Consider the following 26,498-nt stretch of genomic DNA (forward strand, 5'->3'; position numbering starts at 1 on the left):
TAAACTGGAGATCAAAGCAGTCGTCCCCTCATCGGCTCATTGCAAGGATGAACCAAGCCACGTGAAGCACTTACACGATCTGACCAGTAGTCATGGCCAAAGCGCTGGCTATTGTTACTGTCCAGTACTGGACACTGTGTTCTCAAGTGACTGTCTCATTCCAGAAGGAGAGCGGAAGGCTGGGTGCTACTTGAACATGATGTTGGTGTGTAATTGCTCCCTTGCAGGGCTCTGTCCCTCCAGACAGGGCACTCCCTGAGGGCAGGGATGGGGTGCGTTCATCTGTTCCCATGTCCAGCTCAGGGCCCGCCTGGAGTGGGGATTCCATGCACTGCATGGAATATTTACTGACCCAGGCTGGCAGAGGTGGTGCCGCCGTGTAAGAGATGAGATTTGGGGGCTCAGAGAGATTCAGTAACTCCTTTGTTCCAGGTCACACAGCTAGTAGGAAGTGGAGCGGGGATTCAAACCTAGGTCTTGAAGGAAACTTGAGCCTAATCCCGTTCTATGGCCTCGTGATCTTTTTTATTTTTTGTGTGTGTTAATGTGTTAGTTGTTTATTTATCAAGACAATTCCATAACCCAATATTCATGCTTCATAGTTCAGGAACACAGGTCAGTGACAAACTTCAATTGAACTCAACCCAAAGAAATTCTTTACATTCCAAAATCACTTTGCACTCTGAAAGATACCAGCCCTCCTCATCGCCTCAAAATCTTTCATGGAATCGTAGTTTCTGTAGAAATCTGCATATGCCTTCTATGGCCTCGTGATCTTCCCGTCGCCCAGAGAAACTGCCTTTTACTTTTTCTTTTCTTTTCTTTTCTTTTCTTTTTTAAACAACAGCAGCAAAAGGTAAGAGACGAGAATGGGAAATAAGATCATGATGAGGTAAAAAAGCCAGCCCCCAGAGCTAGCTGAGGGTTCAGGAAACATATCACCTGTCACACGTGAAAACAAACACAGCCACCTGTGACTGGCCTCTTTTTATGGATGACCAGGACAAAGTCCGGAGAACTGGAGAGCTGAGCGGCTAAGAACCAGCTTGCCCATGCAGAGCCCCCAGATAGGCAGGCTTCCAGAGCAGAACATTTGGGCCAGACTTTCTCATTCTACTTTCTGCCTGAGCAGGCTGACTGAGCCCACGTGGTGAGATCAGTTGTCAACTCACCAAACCGGCTCGATCTCCAGGCCTCAGGCAGGCCCCTGGGGCACAGCCAGAGGCCCAGAGACAGAGGCTATGCCCATGTGCAGGGCAGAGGCCCTGTTCCTTAGGCCGCCCAGGCCTCTCGCCCTGCTTAATCCCTACTCTCTGGCCCATCCCTGCCCTGCTTAACCCTCACCCTCTTGCCAGGGAGTGGTAGTCATCACGGTCTGACATGGAGGCCTCCAGGCCTGGCATTCGTTAGGAGGCTAAATTAACACCCCCTGTCCCCGAGGGTTTTAGACTGTTGGTCAGGCGGTCAGCAACTTCTGGATAGTAATTGTTGTTCTTATGATCGGTAGCATATATTGGACACTTCTGGGTGCCAGGCACTTTGCAGAGACAAGCTCGTGTGCATCTTGCCATACATAATCCATTAGTAAGTCCATTTTACAGGTGGGGAAGCTGAGGTACGGTGAGGAAGTGATTGCTCAAGGCCACACAGCTGGTAAAGATGGGGCGGATTTGGCATCTTCCGGCAGGGAGAGTGGGAGGAGTGACCAAGGGGCCCAGTGTGGATTGAGCCCTACTCCGCACTAGCCTGATCGTGGTTCTTCTTCATACCTGTGCGGGCTGGTTGGGGGCGGTGGGTGCTTAGTGCCCTCATCTGCTGAGAAAGGCAGCTCCACAGTGTCTCCCCAGGTTATGGGGCCGCTCTGGGGGTGGGAAGGAAAGGTACTGTGTGATTCTTCTGTACGTCTCTGTGCAGAAGAAAGGCCCGGGGAGCCAGGGCAGGGCGGCAGGTGCACCGGGGATGGCCAAGTCTTCTGCTGTGTGTTCGGCCCTGATGGTGCTGTGTGACTTGCAGACTCTTGCTCTCGCCACCCCCTCTGAGAAATGCAGTGATCTCGAAGGTCTTCAGAGTAGATATTGCTCCTGGAGTAAAGAACCCTGGAGGGTGTTAGCTTCCGGGAAGCTGAGGTTGGAGCAGAGGTGCTGGGAGCTGCATGTGAGATTCTCTCCAGCTGGGCCCTGATGCCCAGACCCGCCTGCCTCCCCCTCGGAACAGAGGGGTCAGGCCGTGCTGAAGACCAGGCCTAAGGCAGTGGGTCTCAACACCTTAGAATCCTCTGGGAAGCTTAAAAAAAGATCCCAATGCCTAGACTGTGCCCCAGACCAACTTACTCAGGATCTCTGGGAGGGGGACCTGGGCATGAGCAGTTGTATAACTCCCAGGGTAAGTCTGACATCGCTGAGATTGGGGACCACTACTTGAAGGCAGCTGGGCTGGGAGAAGTAGGCACGTCTTGGCATTCTAGGGTTAGTGATTCCCCTGAAACCCAACGGAGGCATGTGCCTGCCCGTCTGCATCTAGGGAGAGGGCCCACAGCTCCCACCAGCTTTTCTGACACAGAGGAGATCAAAATCGATTCTTGGGAGTAAGCAGCCACCCCTTCCTGTAAACCAGCAATGTCATTTTAAGGACCAGAAACCCCCAGTTGCAGGATCTAAGTTGGTTTGTTCCATCTCCTTTAAGAATTCCTTCCTGATCTCCCCAGACACCTCCTTCCCAGTTCTTCTTTCTGCAAATGCACACCAGGTGCTGAGCATGTGCTCGACACTGCTCTAGGCTCTGGGATCTAGGGTGAATGAGACACAGACAGCCCTCACCCGAAGGAGTCAAGTTCAGACCGGGCTCTAGAGGCACTCATGAACCAGTGCGCTAACTGCAGTGAGTGGACCATGTGGCAGGTACACCCCCCTGACCCCCACCGCCCCCCATCAAGGGTGCTATTCTGACAGTCAACAGGGGAACCTCCCCACTACCCCCAAGATTCTGATGGTTGACTTGGTCGGGGCAGGGTCGGGAGCTGGGTGTTGGCAGGCTTTGATTCTACTGTGTGGCTAGAAGCTGGGCCTGCTGTGTAGATCAAGTATTCGGGGAAGTTCCCTGGGAGGAGAGAACTTGGCCCATGGGAAGGGAACGAGCCAGTGGATGGGTCTGAGGGGACCGCCAGGGCAGAGGCACTGAGCCGGTCAAGGGCCTGGGGTACTGGCATGACACAGAAGCGTGGCCTTGGAAATGAGTGTGCGTACGGGAAGCAGGGGGTGTGCCAGGGACAGAGGAGGGGCAGGGCAATGCGGGCAGGGCTGCACGGCTCCAGAAGAGCCTGGATTTTGTAGGAACTTGTGTGGCTGTATCATGGTTAGAGGATTGTATGTAGGGGAGTGACGAGGTCTGGCTTACAGCTTTCAAACCTCTTCCTGCGGTGTGGATAAGGCCTTGGGGAGGACGGAAGGGGAACTCGTGACCAGCAGGGAGCTATACTGGGCCAGGCGGGAGGTGAGATTTGGGCCGGGTGAGGTGCCGGACGGGAGGAGATGCTTTTGGGCTGCGGGGTAAGAGGGAGGAGGAAGGAGAGGGGGTGTGGATGAACAGGACTCCTACATGTCTGGTCTGGGCCAGCCCAGGGGACAGGAGAGGGAGAGGAAGGGCCATCCCCAAGGGACATCCCCTGTCCCCCGCCGGAAACCCTACGGCACTGAGACTCCTTAGTACTGGCCCCCAGGTACCCTCGAGAGCCTCTGGTTGGGCTTTTCCTAAGAGGCGCTCCGTGCAGTGTTGAGGGCTGCTAAGGGAACAATGGCTTCAGCTTGGCCATGCTTGCTGCTGGGTGAGTGGAGAGGTGAATGGCCTGATGTGCAGGTGGCTCCTGGGGAGAAGTGACCCTCCACAGGGCAGGTGACCGCAAACCCTCCTGTCCTCAACAGCGCGTCTTCTAGGACTCCGATTCTGAGGAGCCACTCCTGAAAACACTGCTCTGGCCCCAGCCCGTCCTTGGCCCGGGGAGGGCTGTCACTGGGCTGGGTCTCATCCCTTGTGTTCTGCTGGAGCAGGGGTCTGAGCCTGCATCTCCCTAATCTGGGCCCGCATGTGCCAGGCCTTCATGTAGCTCCCTTACCCCAGGCTCAGGGTTAACCCATGCTCGGGTTCTAGGATCAGGCCGGAGGGCTCCTACCCCATTCTCAGGGGAGGGACAGACCCACCCTCCTACCCTGCAGGTGCGAATTCGCAGGCACCCGCTGCAGACGAGGGGTTTTCTTGAAGGTCCCAGCTCTTCCCCAGACCCACGTCCTGTACTCAGGCTTCGGGGAAGGTGAAGGAGCCTTGGCAGCGGGTTCTGGCACTCAGAGCTGGCTCGGGTGCTCACCCCCCAGAACGCCCCTCGCCCCCACCCCTTGGATGAGGACAGGAGAGGCCTGAAAGGGCTCAGCTGTGAGTGTCAGACCCGTTTCAGGTGGCTCGAGCATATGGCAGTCCTGGTATTTTATGTGGAAGTCTCTCCTCCCTTCATGCCTCCATCTCTCCGTTCTCCTGTCCATCCGTCCCTCCTGCCAGCCTCCTCCAGCCCGCCATTCCTCTGTCTCTTCAGTCCTCTGCTCATGCCTCCATTCTTCCATCTGTCGGTCCATCATCCCTCCATCCCCCTCCCCCCACCCATTGCTGCATCCAGCCACCCATCCCATCTTTCACTAGGCAACCGTGGCTGGGAGCCTCCTTTGCTCTCATAAATAATACATAGTCTTTCCTCTCGAAGTATCACAGGTTCACAGGGAAGATGGGACAATTTACGCAGAGAATTACTGTATAGCATCAGACACGAGGACAGTAACCTCCGTTTATGGAAAGCCTACCCCATGCCAGGCATTTCATCCACATTATCTAATGTAATCTCCGGGCAGAGCTTCCGAATAGGTTTTCTTTTCCTCCTTTCACAGCTGAGTTAGGTGAAGCTCAGAGAGGGTAAGTCGTTTGTCCGAGATCACACAGCTAGGAGGTGAGAGAATGACATTCATACCCAGGCAGCCCAACGCCCTAGCCTGATCTGAGAACTGATCCAGTATCCAAAGCTACTGTAAGGAAGCGGAGAGGGAGTGTGGCTAACCAGCATGCCTGTGGGCAGGGCCAGGGTGATGGGGATGAGGCTGGCTGGAAAAGGAGGCTTCCTGGAGGTGATCTCTGAAGTCAGTCCCGAGGGATGAGTAGGAGTTAGTAAAATACCAGCGCAGTCATTTCATTGTACGAATTGATTTGGCGTTAAATTATATATTTGGTCAATTTAAATTGTAGCTGCTTAGAAACGATCAATTTCCCTACTGTAAAGCATAACATAAAATCAGGACCTCCTTCCTACTGCTCAGACGGCTGCCAGCGGCTGCTCTGGAATTTTCCACTCAGATATGCATGCGTGTCATTCCCTTGTGTTGTTGGCGGTCCATATAGCTCGCAGGAAAGTACAGGCTGACCCTCCGGTGTTTACAGAAAGTGTATACCCGGAAGCGTAACGTGGGGAGACATTTCTTTTGTTTAATTTCGTCTGCGGATGAAACCCTCCACCCTGACTGGTTCCACAAGTACTGAGAAGGGTCTGCCCGACCCCCTGCCCACTGCACCCTGTCCGTACCAGCTACCGACCTTCCTCTGTTCATAGTGGCGGGTTCCGTTAGGTGAGGGGACAGGTGAGGTTTCGACAGGTGAGGGGATCAAAGACCTTCCCTCTCATGTGCTGGCGAGCCAGCGTTTGAATCCTTATCCGGGGGTCTTCTGTCTTCTCTCTCCCAACTGCAATTCTTTACATTCAATTCTTGCCACCAGATTGCTCACCCCCCAAGATCTCAAGCTAACAGCGGTCCTGACCCTTGCTGCCTCTTACAGACGTGTGGGTGTACGTCATCGGATCCCCTGCACTGTGGGCTGGCAGACTTGTTCCAGAACAGGCCAGGGAGTAAATGTTCCAGGCTTTGTGGGTCCAGTGGCCTCTATCGTGATGTCCACTCTGCCACCTCAATGCCAGAGCAGCCAGGGACAAGACCTAAGCTGGGGAGAGCATGGCTAACTTCAGATAGGGCCATTAAAATGTGAATTTCTTGGGCTAAAAAATAGATTTTTTTCAACTGTTTAAAAATGTAAAATCTGTTCTTAGCTCACAAGATGTACAAAAAGTAGGTGGCAGGTTGGATTTGATTTAAAGACCCCGTTGGCCAGCCCCTGCCCTACACCAGCCCTTAGAGCCACCGCATGGATGAGAAGACTGAGGCTCAGATCCCCCAGGTCATCTGAATCCAACTTTGGGCGGGGGTGGGGTCCCTGAATTTGACACCACCCCACATCGCGATGCCACCTGGGCATGTTCTCAGCCTGAGCTGACCCCCCAGCCTTCTTGGAACTGCCCATCGTCTTCTCTGTTTTGCTTTGAGGGGGAAACATCTGTACTTGGAGGGAACAAAGACCATAAATCCTTGGATGTTGGCCAACATGCCCAGGAGCTGCCACCCCAGGCTCTGGTTCTCAGCACCTTCTCCCCCTTCAGGTGGTTCCCAGGTGGTCTCTGGGCCTGCCCAGATTGGCTGGACTGTCTGCCAGGCATGGGGCAGCCTCGACTCCCGTTCTGGCATTGGAGCTCACCCAGATACCTCCTGGAGAGGATCAGGGAGCCCAAGGGGCTAGGCAGCCTGGGTTCTGTCCTCGATGGTCCATGTACTGGTGATCTGGGGCGAGCTCCTTCAGCCCTCGGTGCCTCAGTTTGCGCGTAGGACACTGAAGGGCTTTGCCCGAAGCCTAGGACAATTTGTATGAGTCCCTGAGACCAGAGAGCTTGCTCAGAGTCTTGGAGCATCAAGGAATAACCGCTCGGCAGCCTCTGCCTCCTTCTTTCCCACTAGGGAATCCCAGCCATCCCCGAAGATCCCTTTATATGGTCCAGATCACTCTCTGGAAGGAGGCACTTCCCAGTGGACAGACCTTGGGCTCTGGAGCCCAGCCCTGCTTGCGAGCTGTGTGTCTTGAATGAGTTATTTCACCTCCTGGGCCTGGGGGGATTGAAGGGGATGACACACAGATTTTGGTGGCTGCCTGGAGTCCCTCCCGTTCACCGGCAGCTACCCCTCCCTCAGGGGCCCCAACCGAATCTACTTTCGTCCACAAATTGCTCGTTTCTGAGCATCCCCAACCCTGCGAGGCTGCCCTGGCTGGCCAGCCTGAGCAGAGGATGTGGGAGCGGAACCTGTAGAAACCCCCTTCCCGTACTTTCTAGAAGCAGGCAACGGTTGCCAAAGACCGCTTGCGTACTTTTCCAGTTGCACAAGAACCCAGCGCACGCCGTCAGGGCCTCGGTTGCCCCTAGAGTATAGTCACTGAGGTTCTTCCCAGTAAAGGCGTGACCTTTCTGTAGATTGGGGTGCAGCCTGGGTCACCCCCCCCTCGGGGCCTCCTGAGTCACTTACGGGGAGGAAACCCAGCGAGGAAAGCCGGTCCAGGTAGGAATGAGAAACGTGACCCTGGGTGAGAGGATCTCTCCTCTGCTGCTGTTCTGCTCTGTGCAAGTGTACGCAGAGCCTGTGGTCGGTCCAGAGCTGTGTTGGGACCATTCGCTGCAGGGCTCCCTCCGGCCAGCCTGGGTTCGGGATCTCCTGCCACAGCGTCGTCCTTGTTCGCCCCACACTGGGTCTGGGGTCAGCCCCAGGTGGAGTTACCGAGGGCAGACCTCCCTGGCTCCTAGAGTCCCTGGTGTCCCTGCGTTTCTTGGGCCCAAGCCTTGGACCCTGGTAGACTGGAAGAGCCATTCAGTCTAACGTCGCCAGGTAGCACTTGAATCCCCAAAGTAGTAACTCACACTTCGCTTCCATGCCGCTTGTGACAGGGTGCTCACTACCATCCCAGACAGCCTTTTCCTTCTTTGGGCAGTGTTGCTTCATGCTGTGCCCCAGTCCGACCCCCAGCAAGGCAGCTAGAGAACATTCTCCCGAACTGAGATGTCAGAACCCCGAAATGGACCCCCTGGGAGGTAGTGAGCCCTCCCCGCTTCAACCCTCTCTCCTCTCCCTGAAGGTATAGGGAGTCAAAGCTGAGCTCCGCCTGGCAAGGATGATAGAAGGTGGTTACTTCCAGAAAAAGGCAGAGGGGACTTCCTTATGGAGTGGGGAGATGCACAAGGCTTAGGACTGCCTTCTACCCTTGCAGGAGGAAGAAGGGGTGAAGCCAACCCATTAGCTCTCCTTCCCTCTGCTTTGTGCCCTGCTCTCCCCCTCCCCCGACATAGGGCCTGTGGGAACAGGACTGGGCCCAATGCCTACTTCCCTGCCCCCAAGCCCCACTCTGCCTGAGCAGCTGTCCCATGCAGCTGTCCCGTCCCCAGCTGCCCCGCACTGGCTCCTGTCACCCCACAGGGCCCGAGAGCTGGCCGCTGTCATTCCAGGATTGTGTGGCTTCGGGGAAGGGATGAGGGCAGCCAGCTTCCCTCTCTAAGTCCTGCCCTGGCCTGGGGTCCGTCAGTGTGGAGAGACACACCAGCGCGCTCCAGCATGGTCTGTGCTGTTTCAAAAGCACGTGTGTGTGTCACCCAGGATGACAGTGAAAAATGGGCAACAGCCGTGTGTCTAATGTCGAGTACTGACTACATGCTTTGGGACAAATCTGTATCTGGGACTTTAACCCTGGGATCCTTGGGGGCTCCTGAATGGGCTTAATGGGGCTTCTGAACCCCCAGACATTATATGTAAAATGCTGCCCATACCTGAATTTTCTGGAGGAAGCTGACCCTCCAAAATGTGAAACGATCAACAGAAAGGAATCCTACGCAGCAGGTGAAGTTACATTGTGGGGCATTTTACCAGCACACGCAGAGTGTATTGTCGAATGAAAAAAGCAGGTTACGGATCCCTCTATACGCTAAGAGCCCAGTTTTGTTTAAAACCATCTGTGAAACACATGCTGCAAGTTGAGCTACTAAAATGAGGACAGTTTTTATTTCTGGGGTGAGAGAAAAAAATTTTTTTTTTAAAATTTTTGTGTTAACTCTGTTGAATGTTCTGTTCATTGGATGTTCGACAATGCACACTTGTGCCCTTTGTGAAGAGATGGTGGAGGGAGCTCTCGGTCCCTTTTCTGAAAGGCTGGACCTCCCTCCTGACCCAGCAGGCCCCTGCCCCAGAGAGGGCTACGGATCTGTGCCACAAGCCACTGTCTCCCCTCTGGGTCTCCAGCAGTCACCCGCTAACTTCCTGGCCTCCTGGCTTTGACCAGCATCCATCTGGGTATTTCCAAAGTCCGAGAAGGTCTTAAGTCATTTCCCTCCAGGCCCTGCCCAGTCGAGGGGCCTGTCCAGACTCCCAGCTGTCAAACATCAAGCAACCGAGATGGCCTATAGGCCTACACTGCCTAGCTGTGTGGCTTTGGGCCAGTCATCTAACCTCTCTGGGACTCAGGGTGCCGTAAAATGGGACCTCATGTTAGTCCCTCCCTCTGGGAAGATCTGCGGTCGGCGGGTCCGGGATGCCTGTCAGCTTTGTTCCCTTTCCCTCCTGGCCTTGACCCACCTGCCTTGTCTTCTTCCTGCCAGGGAGCTCCAGGACCATCAGGATGGGGTCAGCCTGTATCAAAGTCACCAAATACTTTCTCTTCCTCTTCAACTTGCTCTTCTTCGTAAGTATGACCTGCACCAGCCCACTGCCTCCCACAGAGACTCTCCCCTGGGGCTACCCAGGCTCAGACCCCCCAGAGACTCCAGGCTGCAGGGTGGTGGTCAGGGGTGGTGGGTGGGGGTGAATAGACCAGGGTGAATAGAACCGGGAGGGGCCAGCCAGGAGATGGCCTGCATTCCAGCTGGTTCTGTGGCAGAACACTGGATGCCCATTCCCCGCTGTCCCCTCTCCTGGGGCACTGAGGGCTGGGCTGGTCCGGGTTGGAGGTGGGAATGGATGGGAAAGAGCCCCCCGGGTGTCCCCTAACTCATCAGCAGAGACGTCTCTGTGCCGGCCCCTGACCCTCCTGCACCCCCTCTGAAGATCTTGCTGTTACAGCTGCCACCCCTCCCCCGCCCTCATGCCCACTGTGGGGGATGTACCCACACCCCCAGAGGGTGTGCAGGAGACCTGCAGGCTTGGGGCCAGTGTGGAGACACACACCCCCGACCCCAGACCCACCCTGGCATAGGGCTGCCCAGATGTGTAAGGCCGGTGCACATCTGAACTGGTTTTCCTGGGACCTCAATTTTCCTCTCAGGCCTGACACTGACTCCTCTTGCTTGGAGTGTGTGTGTGTGTGTGTGTGTGTGTGTGTGAGTGTGTATGAGTGTGTGCATCATGGGGCAGGGGGAGGGTGTAATGCGTGTGTCAGTGCACATGTGTGAATGTATGTGTGTGCATAAGCGTGTGTATGTGTTGGGGAAGAGGGAGAGTGTGATGCGTGTGCAAGTGTGCATGTGTGTAAATGTGTGAGTGTGTGTGATGGGGCAAGGGGAGAGTGGGGCATGTGTGAGTGTGCACATGTGTCAATTGTCTGTGGGTGCTTTAGTGTGATGGGGCAGCAGGAGAGTGTGATGCATGTGTGAAGTGTGTGAGTGCATGTGTGTGTGCGATGGGGCAGGGGGAGCGTGTGATGCATGTGTGAGTGCACATGTGTGCATGTGAGTGTGCATGAGTCCATATGTGATGGGGCAAGGTGTGTATGCATGTGTGAGTATGTCCGTGTGTGAATGTATGTGTGAATGTGTGATGGGGCGGGGGAGCGTGTGATGCATGTGTGAGTGCACATGTGTCCATGTGAGTGTGCATTAGATGTGCGATGGCAGGGGGAGTGTGTGATGCATGTGTGAGTGTGCATGTGCGTGAATGTATGTGTGTGCAAGTGTGTGATGGGGCAGGGTGTGTGTGCACATGTGTGAATGTGTACGTGCATGAATGTGTATATGATGGGGCTGGAAAGCGTGTGATCCATGTGTGAGTCTGCACGTGTGTGTGTGTGTGTGTGTGTGCATGAGTGTGTGTGTGTATGTGTGAGAGAGATGGGGCGCGGGGAGTCCTGAGAGGCTTTCCTGGGTGCAGGGTGCTGCTGGGGGCTGTCTCCTCTGGGTGGCTGGTTTATCCCCTACTGTTAGAAAATCAGGCTGAAAAATAGGATGTTTATTATTATATTTATTATGATTCAGATTTACTCTTAAAAAGTGCACACGTCCAGGGATATTTTTGAGAGAAGAAAGTGCCTCTGAATGTTCATTTTGGGATTCCTGAGAATTTGGATTTTATTCTTTATGCTTTCCTGCCCCTTTTCCAAGTTTTCTACAGCGGACACGGATTCCTGGGGGAAAAGTTGTTCTACATTGCAAGTTACATAGGGTCGTAGACAGTTTGGGAAATAATCATTCTCAATTCCCCCTCCTAACTGTGCCCCAACACACAGAAATGAGCGTGTTCCCGGCACTCCTACGGACCGCTGAGGTGCCCCTGCCCTGCCGGCTCTCGTCCTCTGTGGACCGCAGCCGGGTGTGGAAGCTCTGCTGAGGGCAGGGCACCTGGGCTTCCCCAGCCAGATAGTCATGTCCCTCCTGGCTGGACCGGGGCTCTAGAAAACAGTGGCCATACAGCCAGAGCCAAGCCTTTCTTGGCAAGTGCTTGACCCCTGGGCCTCCACCCGGCTTCCAGGGCCAGCTGGCCAGGACTGGGGAACAAGAGGGTCGCAGTGCCATGCTTCTGTTCCCAGGGACCCTAGGATTGGAGAGAGGCGGCTTTGCAGTCCAGGGGCCCAGACAGCCAGCTCACCGCATGCAGCGGGAGGGAGGGGTGGAGACTTCGTGGAGAAAGGAAACAGGGTTGATGGTTTTGGCCAAGGGGGTCCCTTCTCCGTGGAGCCAGAGACTGGAAAAGCTGGTCCCTGGCCAGAGCTTTGGGGGTTGGCTCTAGTCTGGTGTTAACTCCCTGTGTGCTGGGGCCAGAGATGGCCCACCAGAATATGGGGAGGGGTGGGCAGGGTGAGAGGGAGCTCTTATCACAGGAGGGTGCAGGGAGAGGGGACCAGGGACAGTATACCTTGGTTGGTTCGTCTCCTTGTTCACTCACCACACATTCACCAAGTGGGTATTTGACCCTCTGTGCGTGCAGACCCGGTTGTAGGTGCCAGGCGGATACTCACCAACAGGGGAGTCATGCTTTCTGCTCTGGGGGTTCTGTTCGGGGCAGGGGATGGGTTCCTGCAGCTATGCAGGGTGCTGGGCATGAAGGTTACGGCCCCCAGGAGAGCAGGTTATAAGGCCGCCGACCTTGTCGGGACGGTCCACAGAAGCTCCCTGTCAGAGGCAGTGGCGGTGGGAGGAGTTCCAGCAGAAGCATCGAAGTCCAGTGTGGGGGAGTGGGGCGGAGTGTGGGGCTCCAGGGTGCCTGCCGCGTCGGCCTTCCAGGAATCCTGCTCTCTGTTCTACGCACATCGGGAAGCGGTTCCGTGATCAGACTTGTGGTTTGGAAAGTTTGCTCTGGCGGCTGTGTGTGTTCGCGTATGCTCACATGTACATGTGTACCTCCTTGCCTGCGAACTCCTGGCCCCAGATGCCCCAGAAAATTACCTCGTCAGCTTTTCTGAGCTTCACAGAAATCCAGGAGCCGCTGACGCTCTGCTGTTCCGGGGGAAGGACGCTGGTCTGAGGGTCCCGGCTCCTGGCAGAGCCCTGTCCGGAGATTCTGGCAGAGCTCGGGGGCAGTTTGTGGGCAGTGTGGGGGGGGGGCAGGGTGGTGCCCCATAGTTCCAGTCTGGGTTCACAGAGAAAGAGGGGGTCATGTGCCTCCCCAGTTCTGGCTGGCCGCCTGACTGGGTCTCTTCCTGGCTGGCCCATCGCCTCAGGGCTGGTCCAGCCACTCCGGATGACAGTCTCTGGTTGGGAAAACTGCAGAGGCCCCCCTGGGTTCTTGCTGGGGATTTCCTTCGTGGGTGCTTGGAGATGAGCTGAGGAGGTTAGCTGGGCAGTCCTGGATTTCGATCTCCTGGGGGTTGTGCTTGCCCAGAGGGAATTTTCTGTCCCGCCCTCACAGGAGGTGAGCAAGTCAGGCACTCTGCTGCAGGGCTCTGGGGGCACAGAGCAGACTGTGGGCCCAACGCCTGGCCACTGGCCAGCTGTGCCATGAGGTGCGGGCTTGGGGTGGACAGGGCCTCAGGAATCTGGGAGCCAAACTCCCCTGTTCTATGAAGTCCCCCTTCATCCCGGCAAGCTGCGTCATCTGAGACACACCCACCCAAGGGCAGACCCTTCCCCTCAGTGGCTCCTCAGTAGCTCCCTGTCCCCAGAGACTGGCTTTCCAGGTGATGTCCCAGGACGGGTCCAAGTATCCTGCAGCTAGTGTGAGCCACAGTCTGGCCCGGGGTAGTAGTCAGACCTGGCTGCGAGCCCCAGAAGGATGGAATGGGTGACCCTTGGCAAGGTCGGGGCCTCTGTGTCCCCATTTGTAACGTGAGGACGATGACAGGGTCCACCTGGCAAGGAGGGGACAGGTGGCCTGCTGGGAGACACTGGGGAAGAATGTAGGGTCATCAGCAGCTGCTGTTGTCTTTAAGGCGGCCCGACTAGGGTAGGGTAGGGTGAGTGAGGTCCTCGCTTGGGGATGACGAACAGCATTGCAATGTTCCTATCAGGGCTTAGCTCCTGGAGTGGAGGGGGTGAGCACAGGACAGGGCCAGGAGGTAAAGTCGTGGGGTACCCCTGGGAGGAGGCTGTACCCCTCAAAGCTAATAAGTTTGGTCTGACCATGTATGGGGGTGGGGTAGGGGAGATGGGAGGCACGAGGGACTCCCCCACACACGGCTTTGTTGTCTGGATGGCTGGGACTTGGGGTGTGGGGCCTGAGGATGGAGGTGGTGCACCCCCCCAACCCCAGGTCCTCCTGGCCTGGTGCAGGGGCAGCTGGGCAGGGGTCCCCACAGGCTCCAACTGACTGCACCTTTTCTTTCCAGATCCTGGGCGCGGTGATCCTGGGTTTCGGGGTATGGATCCTGGCCGACAAGAGCAGTTTCATCTCTGTGCTACGTAAGGGTCCTTCCCCGTGATCCCCCTGCCAAGCTGGCCCCGGAGCAGTGAGCCAGGGTGGCCCTCAGGGCTGCCCGCAAGAACTTGAACCTGAAAGGTCGCTTTTCTAGCCGTCCTTGGGGCCTCGCCCAGGTCCTGTGCTGACCACTCTACCCCGGGGCCCCCCTCTGCAGGGGTTTTTGGGAGGAATTTTCTCTCCCTCCCCACACAAAGCTGCTGTTGTCTGGAGAACACTGGGGGTTGAGGGAGGCTTGCTGTCCCAGCCCGGACCCCTGCCCTCAGGCCTGACCGTGAGAAGGCCTCTTAGAGTCTCTCCCTCCATTTGCCAGCTCAGTGAGATGTGGGCCACACTCCATCCCCGGTCAGTTTAGAGAAATGTAGGAAAGGCTGGGAAACACAAATTGTCAGGAGTCCAAGCTGTGTCTGCTCCGTGCCTGGCACCAGCTAGGTTCTTTGGGCTTCTGGACTGAGGAAGAAGACGCCGGACATAGCACCCACGGTCTGGGCTCATTATGGGGCCGGCAAGGGGCCAAGCATTTTGCCCATAAAAATTGCCTTGATCCCTCGACCTTCCTGTGAGGTAGGAACTGTTCCTGTCCTGCCTGACAAATGAAGAGATGGGGCTCAGAGAAGTGATGTCCCTGGCTCATGTTCCCAGAGCTTCCAGTGATAGGTATGAGGCTTGCTGCACTGACCTCATGGATGCCCTGAGGTGGACGGGAGGCACAGCTGAGGGCCCCAAGGAGCACAGTGATGCCACTGCCCTCAGTGAGTGTGTCCTTGGCTCAGTTCCCTCCCAGCTGCCGCTGAGGCAGCAGGTTTGGACTCAGGCCCATGACAGCTGCTTGATTTGAATAAAGCGGAACCAGGCTGGGATGGGTGATGGAGAGGCCACACCTGTCACTGTGGCCCCAAGGGGCTAGGCCTCCCCTCGGACCTGAAAGGAAGCAAGGATGAGCCACCCTCCAGCCACATCCGATGCAGCCTGGGGCTCTTGGCCCTGCCTCCTGCTGGGGGTTGGGGGGCTGCAGACTGTTCCCCTGTTCTGGGGTGAGGCTCTGCATTTCCAGCCCTAGTGGGATGCCCGTGCTCCCCACACCTTCCCAGCCTGGGATGCACTCTCCTCTGCCCTGATTAGGCCCGGGCTCCCCACTTCCTGTCCTGGGCCACACCCAGCAGGCACAGTGCCAGGGGGCAAAGTCTCAATTCCCAGCTCAGCCTTTGCTTATCTGTCCCCTGCACCTTGCCCCAGGCTCCAGGAAAACCTCTTAACTGCTCCTCCGGCCTCCTCCCTATTCAGTTGGAAGACTCTCCAGCTGCCAGAAGGCAGAGGTCCCCTAGATACACTGGTAGATGCACCCAGAATGTTTTCACAAATACAAGAGTCCCGGGCCCACCCCAGGGGATCAGACTCCATTGGTGTGCGGGCGGGGACCTGGAGCACTGTGGTTTTTACAAAGCTCCCCGGGTGATTTCCCCAAGCAGCCAGGGTTCTGAAACACTGATCCAGCAGAGAGAGAAGACTTGCTAAGAATCACACAGGGCTGGGACCCAGGGCTCTGACTTACTACAGACGTTCCAGGCCCACATGACACAGCTCTCCCCTCAACCTAACTGGTGAGGACTCCCTAACTGGGAGTCCATGGGGTGAAGTGTGTCTGTCTCCATTTCACAGTGGAGGAAATGGAAGCACAGGAAGGGAAGTTAACTTGTCCCAGGAGACTCAGCCAGGAGTGGGAGCTGGGATATGAACAGGGCCATGGCTCCTGAGCCCCACATACCCCAATATACTGCAGGGTTTTCACACTCGCTACACAGTCCTGCCTTAATCAGACCTTGCTCTGTGGTCAGGAGCACAGACTCTGGAGCCAGGCTGCTGCGGTTCAAATCTTGGCTCTGCTACCTCCTAGCTGAGTGATCGTGGGCAAGTTACTTCACCTCTCTGGGCCTCTTCGTCTGGAAAATGGGGATAATCATCAAATCTATGTTATAAGGTGGTTGTGAGAAATGAAAAGTGTTTAGAACAGCTCCTAGTAACCAGTCAACCCTATGGAAGTGATGGAGTTGGTAAGAACATCTTGAAGAAGTAGGATTTAGTTCCATTTCACAGAGAAAGAAACAGAAGCCAAAGGATGGCCTGCCCAGGCTCAGACCCTGTTCACAGGAGAGCTGGAATGGGAACCCCTTTCTTGTTGCTTCCGGTCCCTTTCATGTGGAGCCACTTCTGCTACTCTGGCACCTGCCAGGCCCGGCAAGACCCAGACGTTTCTGCCGTGCACAGTGGAGGGCCTCCCCAGAATGTCCACTTGGCCCCTTCCTAAGTCAGGGTGCTCAGATCGGGGCCAGCCTGAGATCCTGGGTGCGGTCAGGGACTGCTGTCCGCTGGGTGTTCTGAGAAGCTGAGACACTGCAGCTGGGCTGGCCTCCTGGGGAAGAAGCTGAGTTGGGGAGGTCTCAGCCCTGGGTCTTGCCTGCTGGGCATCTGGGTGGCCTCTTAGCCTGGCTGGGCATCAGGGCCCTTAGGGACAAATCAGGATATAAATCGACCCTCATGGGTCTGGCGTGGACATGAAGCGATTTGGAAATGAAGGGATGATCCGGATAAAGAGCCGTGTTCTGGCAGGCACACAGTGGATTCCAGACTCTGCCAAATTTCTTTTCTCTGGGAGTCATCCCTGGGAGGAACCCAAACCAAGGAAGCTTAGAAAAAGTGGATTGGATGGCCTCCTCCTGACTATGCCAATTGCTGAGAGCAGGGCGCCGAGGACCTAGAATGAAAATGGGAGCTCAGTGCCAGGAGCCCCCCCACGCTCACCCCAGCAGGGGCACTGCTTCCCCACTCCCCTCCCTACCCCACCTGCCTGGGGGGATCCTGTGTGGAGCTGGGGGGTAGGCAGCCCTACCCTGCACCCTGAGAACAGGGTGGGCTAGCCAGCTCCTCCCGAGCTCCAGAACATTTCTGTCTGTGACCAGGAAGTGGGGCTGAATCCGGCCCTCCTGTCCATCCACACTTGAGCTTTGTAATGATTGCTTAAGGGTGCTCAGGGGTCCTCGGTGGCTGGGGTGGGGGTCTCAGCTTCTCTCAGGCCCCCCCACGGAGCTGGCCCATGTCCTCCCTGATGACAGCCACTTGTGCCAGCTCTGGCCATGCCTTGCCTGGCACATTAAAATTGCAGGTTCCGGGTGGCCTCCCAAGAAAGTCTGTCCAGTTGTACGGACCCAGGAATCTACTTCCCTAACGGGTTCCCCCTGATCCAGTAATGCATTCCAGGCTGCGCGCCAGCCTTCTGGAAACATCCTGCCCTCCGCCTCCCGGAGAGTGCAGGGGCTTTTGTCGGGGGAGTCTGCCACTCCCTGCCAGGGGGAGGCCCATCTGCCCTAGCTCTTCTGCATCTGACAGCCTCTGGGTACAGGGCATCTGGAGGTGGGCGTGAGTTGCGTCCTGTTCTGGCGGGCGATGCGCTGGGCTTCTTGGGAACTGCTGGTCAAGTGCTCTGACGGAACCCAGACCTTTGCCCACAGGGGCGCCCCCAGAGAGGGTATCTTGTCATCAGGCACCTCTCTATGTCTCAGGCATATCACAGGTCAGACTTCCACGGGCCCACTCTGTCTTGCCTTCTTTAAGTATATCCTAGCTCCTTCCTCCTTGCTGTGCCCACCCCCCACCCCTCCTTCCCCTCCCCCACCCACCTGCAATGCCTTCCCCTCTCAGAGCTTCACTAGGCTGCTTCTAGGCTCTCCTCTGCTCAGACCAGCCTTTCCCAGCCACCCAGCCCACTCCCCGCCCCATGGTTGTGTACTGGAGCTAGCCTCCGTGTCCCTGTGGCTCTCCCCACAACTGGGGGATCTGTGCTGTGTATTGTCCCTACATCCCGCCCCACTGGGTGGCAGCTCCTGGCCATGGGGACCTCAGTATTCTGACTCCTGTCTACCCAGCAGCTAGCACAGCGCCTGGTGGGGGCCGAGCCCAAGGGAAGCAGTGCTCGACCTTCGGCCTTCCCCTGATGGCGTGCTTAATGAGGGTGAGACAGCTGGGCCTGACTTAATGTCCTTCTCTCCATCCCCAGAGACCTCCTCCAGCTCGCTCAAGGTAGGGGCCTGCATCTTCATCGGTGTGGGGGCCGTCACCATGTTCATGGGCTTCCTGGGTTGCATTGGTGCCATCAAGGAGGTCCGCTGCCTGCTGGGGCTGGTGAGTACTGCCGGCCAGCTGAGGGGCACCTGCGTGTACCCTGGTTCCAACTGCGGGAGTGCCTGCAGGGGTGAGCAGGGCGGGTGCACCCCAGGGGACTGGGCATGCAGCTGACTCCTTGCTCCTCTGTGTCCCCAGTACTTTGCCTTCCTCCTCCTGATCCTTATCGTCCAGGTGGCTGCAGGAGCCCTCTTCTATTTCAACATGGGCAAGGTAAGCACTCTCCTGGCCCCTGGCTGGGCTGGGCCTGGAGGGGGATTGGTCCCAGGGGGTAGGGGAGAGACCAGGGGCCCCTCAGCTGTCTCAGACAAACCCAGAAGGTCTGGTCCCTGTGATCTCCTAGTGAGATGGGAGGGGTACAGCATTCTGGGCAGGGTCGCCGTGGGCCTGAACGCAGCTCTACCCCAGCACCTTGTAGCTGGGGGACGGTAGGCAAGCTGCTTGCCTCTTGGGGCCTGTCTCCCCTTCTGCAAATGGAGGGCAATAATAATTTAGCTTCTGGTTCTGATGAGGATTCAGGGGGATTATCATAGTAAAAACATAGCACAGTGCTCGGCATGGTCAACGCCCAAAAGATGTTGTTCATCTTGTTTTTATTCAAGCACCTCAGCAAGTACTAAATCCATGCCACTCATCCATAGATGGGGCACAGGGAGGACACTGTCAATAAAGAAAATCAGTTTTGTGTCACAGGGAAGGCACTCAGCATAAAGGAATAGAAAGGCTATCAGGCTGACATTCACTATTGACTTAATCAGAAGTCAGGCTAGATCAGAGACGATGCTTCTGGCTGTCTGCTCAGCATCCTCACCATGCCACTCACTAGATCACTCCACTCACCTCATGGTCACAAGATGGCTGCCAGAGCACCATCTGTGCTGCTGTAGCCGGAACAGAGGGAAACGGGCAGTGCCAGACCTGGGCCATCCCTTTGATCAGAAAAGCAAGTCCTCCAACAGTCTTCTCCAGATTGGGTCACAAAGGTACCCTGCCTTTAAGGGGACTCTAGAGACACAGGCACAAGGGAGAAGGGAAGCCAGGAATAACTGTTGGGTGAGCCAGTTGATTGTGACTATCAAAGTTAGCACTTAAGGAGCACCTACTGTGTGCACACAGTATCTTCTGGAAGCTTTACACACATTGTCTTATCCTTCTGGCAGCTGGGCGCTGTGTTTCATTGACAGACAGGGGAGACAGGTGTTCAGAGAGATATCAAACAATACTGTCAGTAATACAGGGACTAGAACCCCCGCACCCCTGCGGTTGGTTCAGTGCACACCATGTATTACTGTACGATGCTGGCCACTTTGCTTTCATTCTTTCACATACTACCCCGTGATTCCCCATCCGACAGGTGAGGGGCTAGGGTACCCAGTCAGCCAGTGGCTGGGCCACGGGAGGGCCCAGAGCTCACCCCAGATCCACTGCACATGGCCTATGCCCTGGATGCCCCTGGGGGCCACCGCTTTCCTCCAGCGATACAGTTCTTACCTAGCGATCAGGGAGGCGGAGCTGGTGGCTCATGGGCTCCTAATTTTACCACTTGAAGGTCCGGTTGTTTCAGATCACTTCTTAGAAGGGAGGCAAGAAAACATTACACCAACATCAACAACTAACACTTCGTGAAGCCTAGAACAAGGCTGCCACCCCCTGTGGCGGGCAGACTGTGCTCACTGAGCTTTTCCTCCCTGGGGTCCTGTGTGGTCATGGGCATGTCACCCTCATTTTCAGATGTGGAAGCAGAACGCAGAAATGAGCCCCCCTGATCAAAGGTCACACGGCGAGTAAGCAGCAGGGCCAGGCTTTGAACCCAGGCGGCTCCTGGTTCATACTGGTGTGATTTTCATAGCAGTGGCTCCTACCTGAGTCTGTTTTCCTTCTTTATAATCCACTCCTAGCCTCCCAGAAGTAGAGTTGAGTTCCAACACAGGCACCGGGTAACTAAAGTCAAAACGAGAGGGACTGGAATGCACAGTGGGAGAGGAGAAGCAGTGGCCCTTTCCCAGAAGTAGAGTTGAGTTCCAACACAGGCACTGGGTAACTAAAGTCAAAATGAGAGGGACTGAATGCACAGTGGGAGAGGAGAAGCAGTGGCCCTGACACCAGGACACTAGACACAGTAGCTGAGGGCTAACTTGAATACTGAGCTTCCTGGAAGCCGAGGCAAAAGGGGAAATAGTGGTTTCAGCAGATGAAAGGGAGCTCGCTTGGCTACCAGACAGGGAGGCAGCATTTAAAGGAGGGCAACTCTTTTCTCAGTGAAAGGATTGTAAGATCTGGTCTTTATTTCTGCCCTGTGCCACCTGGGGATTCTCTGGGACCCAGTTGGTGGTAGGTCATAATCAGGGTGGATAAGAACTGGGCCCTGGTAAGCTGGGTTCCATGACTCAGAAGGCGGTCGGCTCTGTAAGGGTCTCGGGCAGTCTGCCTTCTCACTGTCTGATTTCCCCATCTCATAGTAATAACGACGACCCCCATCTCGGGCCCCTGTTGAATGCCAACCACATGCCAGGAGCGGAGCAAGTAACCTGATACACACTTCGGTTTTACAAACATTTTCCAGTTTTAAGAAACTGAGGCAGAGAGCAGCAAAATGACTTGGCCACAGCCACACACAGCTCAGATGCTTCAGAATGGAGAATTCCATCCCCATCCCTCTGACCCAACCAAGGCCCATGCCTGCCTTTCCAGCACCCTGCCTCCCTGTGGGCTGGTATGATCTCCGCTTGGCTGACAGCCAGCAGCCCCGCCTCAGTGGCGTCCCACGGCCCCAGAGCAAGGCTTGTTTGGAGAATCAGGACTCCTGACTCCAGTCCAAACTGTCCGCCCTACCCCGTGATTCCCTCCCCTGCCTCCCGCTCCTCCTCCCCACCAGGCTCCATACCCCATGCCCCCAGGTCCCAGCCCTCCTCACCTTGGCCCACCTCTCCTGAAAGGCAGAGGGACATTTCCTGGATCTGCTGGGGATGTTCTGGCAGTGCTCGCTCACTCAAGTTAGAATGAATGATTTATTTTTTCTTTCCCAGCACATTGTAAATCCCGGTGGAAGACTAAACATGTCCTTGATGATGTTTATTCCTGCCGATGAGGTCCAGCTGGGGAAGTGGGTCTTGTTGAGCCTAGAGGAAGAGAACTTCTAGAGGCAATGGGCTGTCCTTTCTCTCACTCTGCAGGCCTCCTGGGCAGGTGGAAGGAGTCGAGCCACTGGGGTCCCCTCTGCCCCTGCCCGAAGTGGTCTCTGGGGATGCCATTTGTCCCTCCTGCCCTGAGTTCCCAGCAGCCACGGTTCCCCGGGCAGCAACAGGGTAGGCTGGGGGCCTAGGGCAAGGCACATGGCCTCTCGAGCCCGGGCTTCTGCATCTCTGAATTGAAGGGAAAAGCGGCTGGGCCCCCACTCCCACCCAGAGTTGAAGGGAGCACAGACTGCAACACTTGTATAAGATAGGGAGGGGGCCAAGGCCTCAACTCTAGGACTCAACTGCCCGTGTTGGAATCGCTGCTCTGAGGCCCTCAGCAAGTTACTCAACCTCTCTGTGCTCCACGCATGTCACTGGTCAGACAGCGGTAACAATACAGGTCCGTTCCCCTTAGCCGCAGTTCTGAAATCCGAGAACCACTCTGAAAAGCAAAAATGCCCTTTGCAGCTCGTTCAGTGGCAGAATCAAACCCGAAGAGAAGCCAGGCTATTCGTGGCCTCTGTGTACCCCATTCAGGGGGCCCTTGGGAATTATGAATGGGAAAGAATGCGGGGTGTGACCCAGACCCCAATCCCTTTCTAAAATTGGAACACTGCTCAGTGCCAGAGCACCCGGGGCCCCAAGGCCCATCTCCCCAAGGCCATCTCCTAGCTCTTTGCTGCGGATTTGAGAGCCCCGCCAATGGGAAGGGCCTGAGTAGCGCCTGGCCCGGAGCAGACACCTCCTGGACTCCTTGGGAGGGCTCACTGGTTCCCATCATTAACTTCATTAATGCTTAGTAAGGGCTCAGGAAACGGCAGCTGTTCCTCTTGTCTTTGGTGTTAGTCTTAGCGAGAGCCGTGGGCCAGGATTTGAGAGTGGGGATTCCTTTAGCTCTTTGCTCATCTGATCACGTATATCCAGCCCCAGTTTGGTGGGCCTGGCCCAAGTCTGGGCTTCTAGGGCCCTGTGTTCTCGGCTGGGATCTGCCTCTGGCTGCCCCAGGGGCTTGGACAACTTGCCCAGCCTCTTGGAGTGCCAGCTGACATCTCGGGGGCCTTTCCCAGCTTTGACGCTCTGGGATTCTGGCTTGTCCTCTCCAGGAAGAGGAGAGTGGGAGAGGGTCTCGAGGAAGAAAGGGAGTACTCTCTGCTGGGACATGCCGGGCACTGGCCTTGGCACACTCAGGCAGGCCCTGCTGCTCCCCTGCCCAATGGCCCACAAGGGTGAGGCCGCTGAGGCTTCAGTGGATAATGTCAGGGGGCTGCGCAGAAGAGCAGGGCGCTGAGGGCTTGAAGGGGAAGGAGCTCGAGTTGGGCTGGGTGGGTGCTGGGGATTGGGGTTGGGGGCAGTGGCCCAGCCACACTGCTGTGCCCTTCCTCACCCTGGGGGAGGCTGGTCAGGAACACGGTGATGCCCTCCCCGCTCTTACCCTTTCCTACCGGAGAAGCTCAGAGGAGCCAGTGTGCGTGTGTCGCAACGCCCTGACCTATAGGTGGTAAGGGGTTCCCCAAGGACAGTGCTGTTCTGTGAGATGCCTGCTCCCTATGACGGAAACTTCCTGATGCTCTGGCCCAGGTTGCTACCAGCCTTGGGGGTGGACAGCTGGAGCTAGGACAGAGACATGTGACCTTTGTCTTCCCTTTGGGAAGGGGAGGAAGGCCTGCAGGCATTCCTTCTGGAAGGGGATCATGGAGAGCAGTGGGATGGAGAGTCTTTTTTTTTTTTTTTTTTTTTTTTTTAGTATTTTATTTATTTGACAAGAGTGAGAGAGGATAAGCAGGGGGAGTGGCAGAGGGTGAGGAAGAAGCAGGCTTCTGGCTGAGCAGGGAGCCCTATGTGGGTCTCTATCCCAGGACCTCCGGATCATGACCTGATTCGAAGGCAGATGCTTAACCGACTGAACCACCCAGGTGCCTTGGGTTGAAAATTCTTAAGGCGCTGGGTGCTGGGTGCCCGTGTGGCTCCTTGGCTCCGTGGCAGTGGAAGGTGGAGCCTGACTCAGACCCCGCCCTCAAGGAGTTAACTGGAGCCTGGGGAGTTCTGGGTTGCTGGTTATGTACTTTGCTGCCTGCTTTCAGGAAAGACTCGGGTGCGGTGACTAGGAGTAAACACACCACCCCCTCTGCATCCACCACTACCAACAAGGGCCCTCATTTCTTATTGGGATCCCAGGCTGAAGCCTCAGACCCACTGTGTCTGCATTCTGGCAAAGCACCTGGCAACATGTCCTATGGGATCCCCAGGAGAAGACAGGAAGATGTGGGTCCATTTCATTGCTTGGGGCGGTGGGGGGGCACCTCGTTCTCGAGGGCAATTTGATGCCTAGAATAAAGAGCATGGAGAGAGGTCAGCACACCATCCCAAGGAGTGGGTGGAGGAGCCAGAGAGGAGAGGGGGTGGAGGGAGACCCAGTCTGGTCTTGAATATCCAAATGGTTTCTCCTGGGAGAGAGTGATCTGATTTGTTTCAGCTGGTCCCCTCTGGAACTTAAAATGAATTGCTTACATCAAGAGCCTCCCCACCCCCGCAATGTGCCATTCTGTGGGGTCCTGAGTTCTCCATACGGGGAGAATTTAAGCAGAGCCCAAGAAGGTATGGGAAGGGCTCTTACTGAGGTCTCTTCTAATCCTGCCTCTGTGTGAAACAGCAGGCTGCAACAAGGTGGAGTGCAAGCACAGCCGGTGGTAGTGGGGAGCTGCCCCAGAGGGGACGGTGGGGTGGGGGTGGGGAGGGTGGGGGTGTGTGGGGGGTGTGGAAACAGTGGGGGTCGGCTGCAGTTCAGATCGCAGGCTTCTGGAGCCTCCCCATTAGGGTTAAGTCCCGTCTCTGCTGCTCGCTAGCTGTGTGATCTTGCCTCTGGATCTGTGCTCTGTGCTGGGAAATGGGGAGGAGGGACCGGGCAGCTTTCCAGGACTGGCCTCGGAGGCGTGTGACCTGAGTGGTTACACAGGGCCCTCCGCTTCAAAGGGTCCATGCTTGGTTTATACTCTGCTGCTGCTGCTGCTGCGTTGAAATTTATAATCCTTTTTAAGCAAGGGACCCTGCATTTTCATTTTGCTCTGAGCTGTAATGAATGCTGCTGGTCCTTGGGAAGGACTGTTTTTTGTTTGTTTGTTTGTTTTTTAATCCTGGGCACAACTCTTCATTGCATAGATAGTAACGAGATAGGCCAGAGCTGGCTGGAGGCTCTGTGGGATCCAGATTTCTGAAGGCTGCCCCTGGGACTCTGTCCTTCTCAGTCCCTTGATCTGGCTCTGGCTCTTCTCTGTCAGCTGCCTTCTTGGGCAGGCAGTCCCCCGTAGGCCCTCGTGTTGCCCGATGAGCAGAAAGAGAAGGTCACATTGGGTGACAAATCCCATCCTTGAAGCACTCCCTGTGCCCAGGGTGGGGGAGGTCGCGGATGGCAGCCTGGGACTTGCCCATGGCAATGAGAGGGGCAGGGCTTCCGGGCTCATGAAGGGATTGGGGGGGTTACCCCTAAGGAAAGGAAGTGCTGTTTCTAGAAGGGAGAATTGGGTGCAGCGCAGGGAGAAACCCCAGAAGCGTCCCCTACAGGGACGAAGGAAGAGAGTGGGCATCTTCCCCCTTCCCCTTCCCGCTTGCTCTTGTCTCAGGCATGACCTGGTTGCCAGGGTGACTGCCCCTGAGCTCCCGACTCGGCCTCCTGGGCATGGGGATCCCAAGGCATCTGCTGAGAGCTGAACCAGCCCCTGCGGCGGCCGTTGTCCCTGTGGTCTCGCTGGGTCTCTCAGCTCCCTTCTGGGCTGCAGGATGAGGTGGTGTTTCCATGGAAACCCCCCAGCCTCAGTGGAAACCACTGGGCTTCCATCACTTTTCTCATGTCAGGGGACCTGAAATAGGGAAGTATGGGCTGGGGTATAAATAAAGACAAGGTGGGGGGCGGGGAGGGCAGGTAAGACCGCTGTGGGAGAAGCAGCTGTCCATGCAAATGCCCCCTTCTTTCCGGATCATTCTCTCCTCCCCCCCCCCCCCCCGGAAAAGAGGCGGAGCAGAGAGGGTCAGGGCAGAAAGACCCAAGCCTGCAGGAGCCCCAGCTGTAGGACGGGGAGCTAGCTAGCTGCTTAGCTTCTCCAGGCCGTTCCTTCACACGCTCTGACCTCCTTCAAGCTGTGCCCAAGTGGTTTCAGTGCTGATAGAGCTTCACAGGTCAAAACTTGGGTTCCAGGGCCAAATCCCAGCTCTTCACATGTTGGCCGTGTGACCCATGTTGCTGTGTAATCACGCTCTCTGAGCCTCATTTCCTGCATCTCTATTAATGCACAAAAAAGTACTTAGCATGGCTGGTTTCAGAGAGGTATTTGATAAAACTTAGCCGCTGTGATTCGTTGCTGGTAGGAAGGCTTTGTACCTTGTAAAGCTCAGTGTGAGTGAAGGGAAGAGAACCACGCTGGGGATTCTGTCAAGAGGGAGGGGGCAGAGAGCAGGCCTGGGGAGCGGGGCTGGTTTCCCAGGGCCGTGAAGGGAGGGGGCAAGGAGCCAGGGCTGCTGGTCTCTCCAGAGGGTTGTGGGTTTTCTGAGCTGCCCGCGGAGAGCTGAGGCAGCCCACTCACCGCGTTGTGAGCTGGGCTTTGAAAACCCCTGCCAGGAAGTGTCTGTCCTATATCCTGATTCCCCTTTCTCCGGAACCCAGGGACAGGTTTGTGGCGGTCCCCTCGGTACCCTGGCCTCTCACCCTGGGCTTCTGTGGTGACAGCAGGTGGCTGTGACTCGTTTATTTGTGCTGGTGTGCCAGGGAGGCCCCTGGACAAGGTCCATGGGAGAGGCCAGGCGGGGCCAGGCTTGGTCTGGCTCTCAGGGTGGAGGGCAGCGGAGGGGGGCGGTGGGGCCTTGTTCCTACCTGGGGCTCGGGGCCCTGTTCTCAGTTCTCAAGGTTGGTTTCGGGTTTGCCTCCCTTTGCACGGCTGACTTGTTCCTGAAAAGCTGCCTGGGTGCGATCCTCTGTTGAGAGCCGCCCCTGGGCGGCCTTTGGGGCTGAGTCCTTTTATTCCTTGTGCCCCTCATCTGCCTTTGTAAATCGTTGTTTCCTTGGTGGCGTTGAGAAAAGCAGATGCTTCTCTCCCTCACCAACGGACCCTGAATTCCCCGACACAGTCAGGATCTGGAGTTCGCAGGGTTG

The 26,498-nt window shown here is 56.3% G+C and overlaps 1 protein-coding gene across 2 annotated transcripts in view; it reads left to right on the forward strand.

Moving 5' to 3' along the window:
- LOC132008515 (CD82 antigen-like) overlaps nt 1–26,498 on the forward strand; it is a 47,324-nt gene that overhangs the window by 15,067 nt on the left and 5,759 nt on the right. For both annotated transcript variants that reach the window (XM_059387156.1, XM_059387157.1), the window contains exons 2-5: nt 9,545–9,627; nt 13,918–13,990; nt 18,058–18,182; nt 18,321–18,395. In XM_059387156.1, coding sequence (XP_059243139.1) covers nt 9,565–9,627; nt 13,918–13,990; nt 18,058–18,182; nt 18,321–18,395 — 336 coding nt within the window. In that variant the 5' untranslated portion in view covers nt 9,545–9,564. The remainder of the gene's footprint in view (nt 1–9,544; nt 9,628–13,917; nt 13,991–18,057; nt 18,183–18,320; nt 18,396–26,498) is intronic.

This window comes from Mustela nigripes, unplaced genomic scaffold (assembly GCF_022355385.1).
Source record: "Mustela nigripes isolate SB6536 unplaced genomic scaffold, MUSNIG.SB6536 HiC_scaffold_148, whole genome shotgun sequence".
NCBI classification, from domain to species: domain Eukaryota; kingdom Metazoa; phylum Chordata; class Mammalia; order Carnivora; family Mustelidae; genus Mustela; species Mustela nigripes.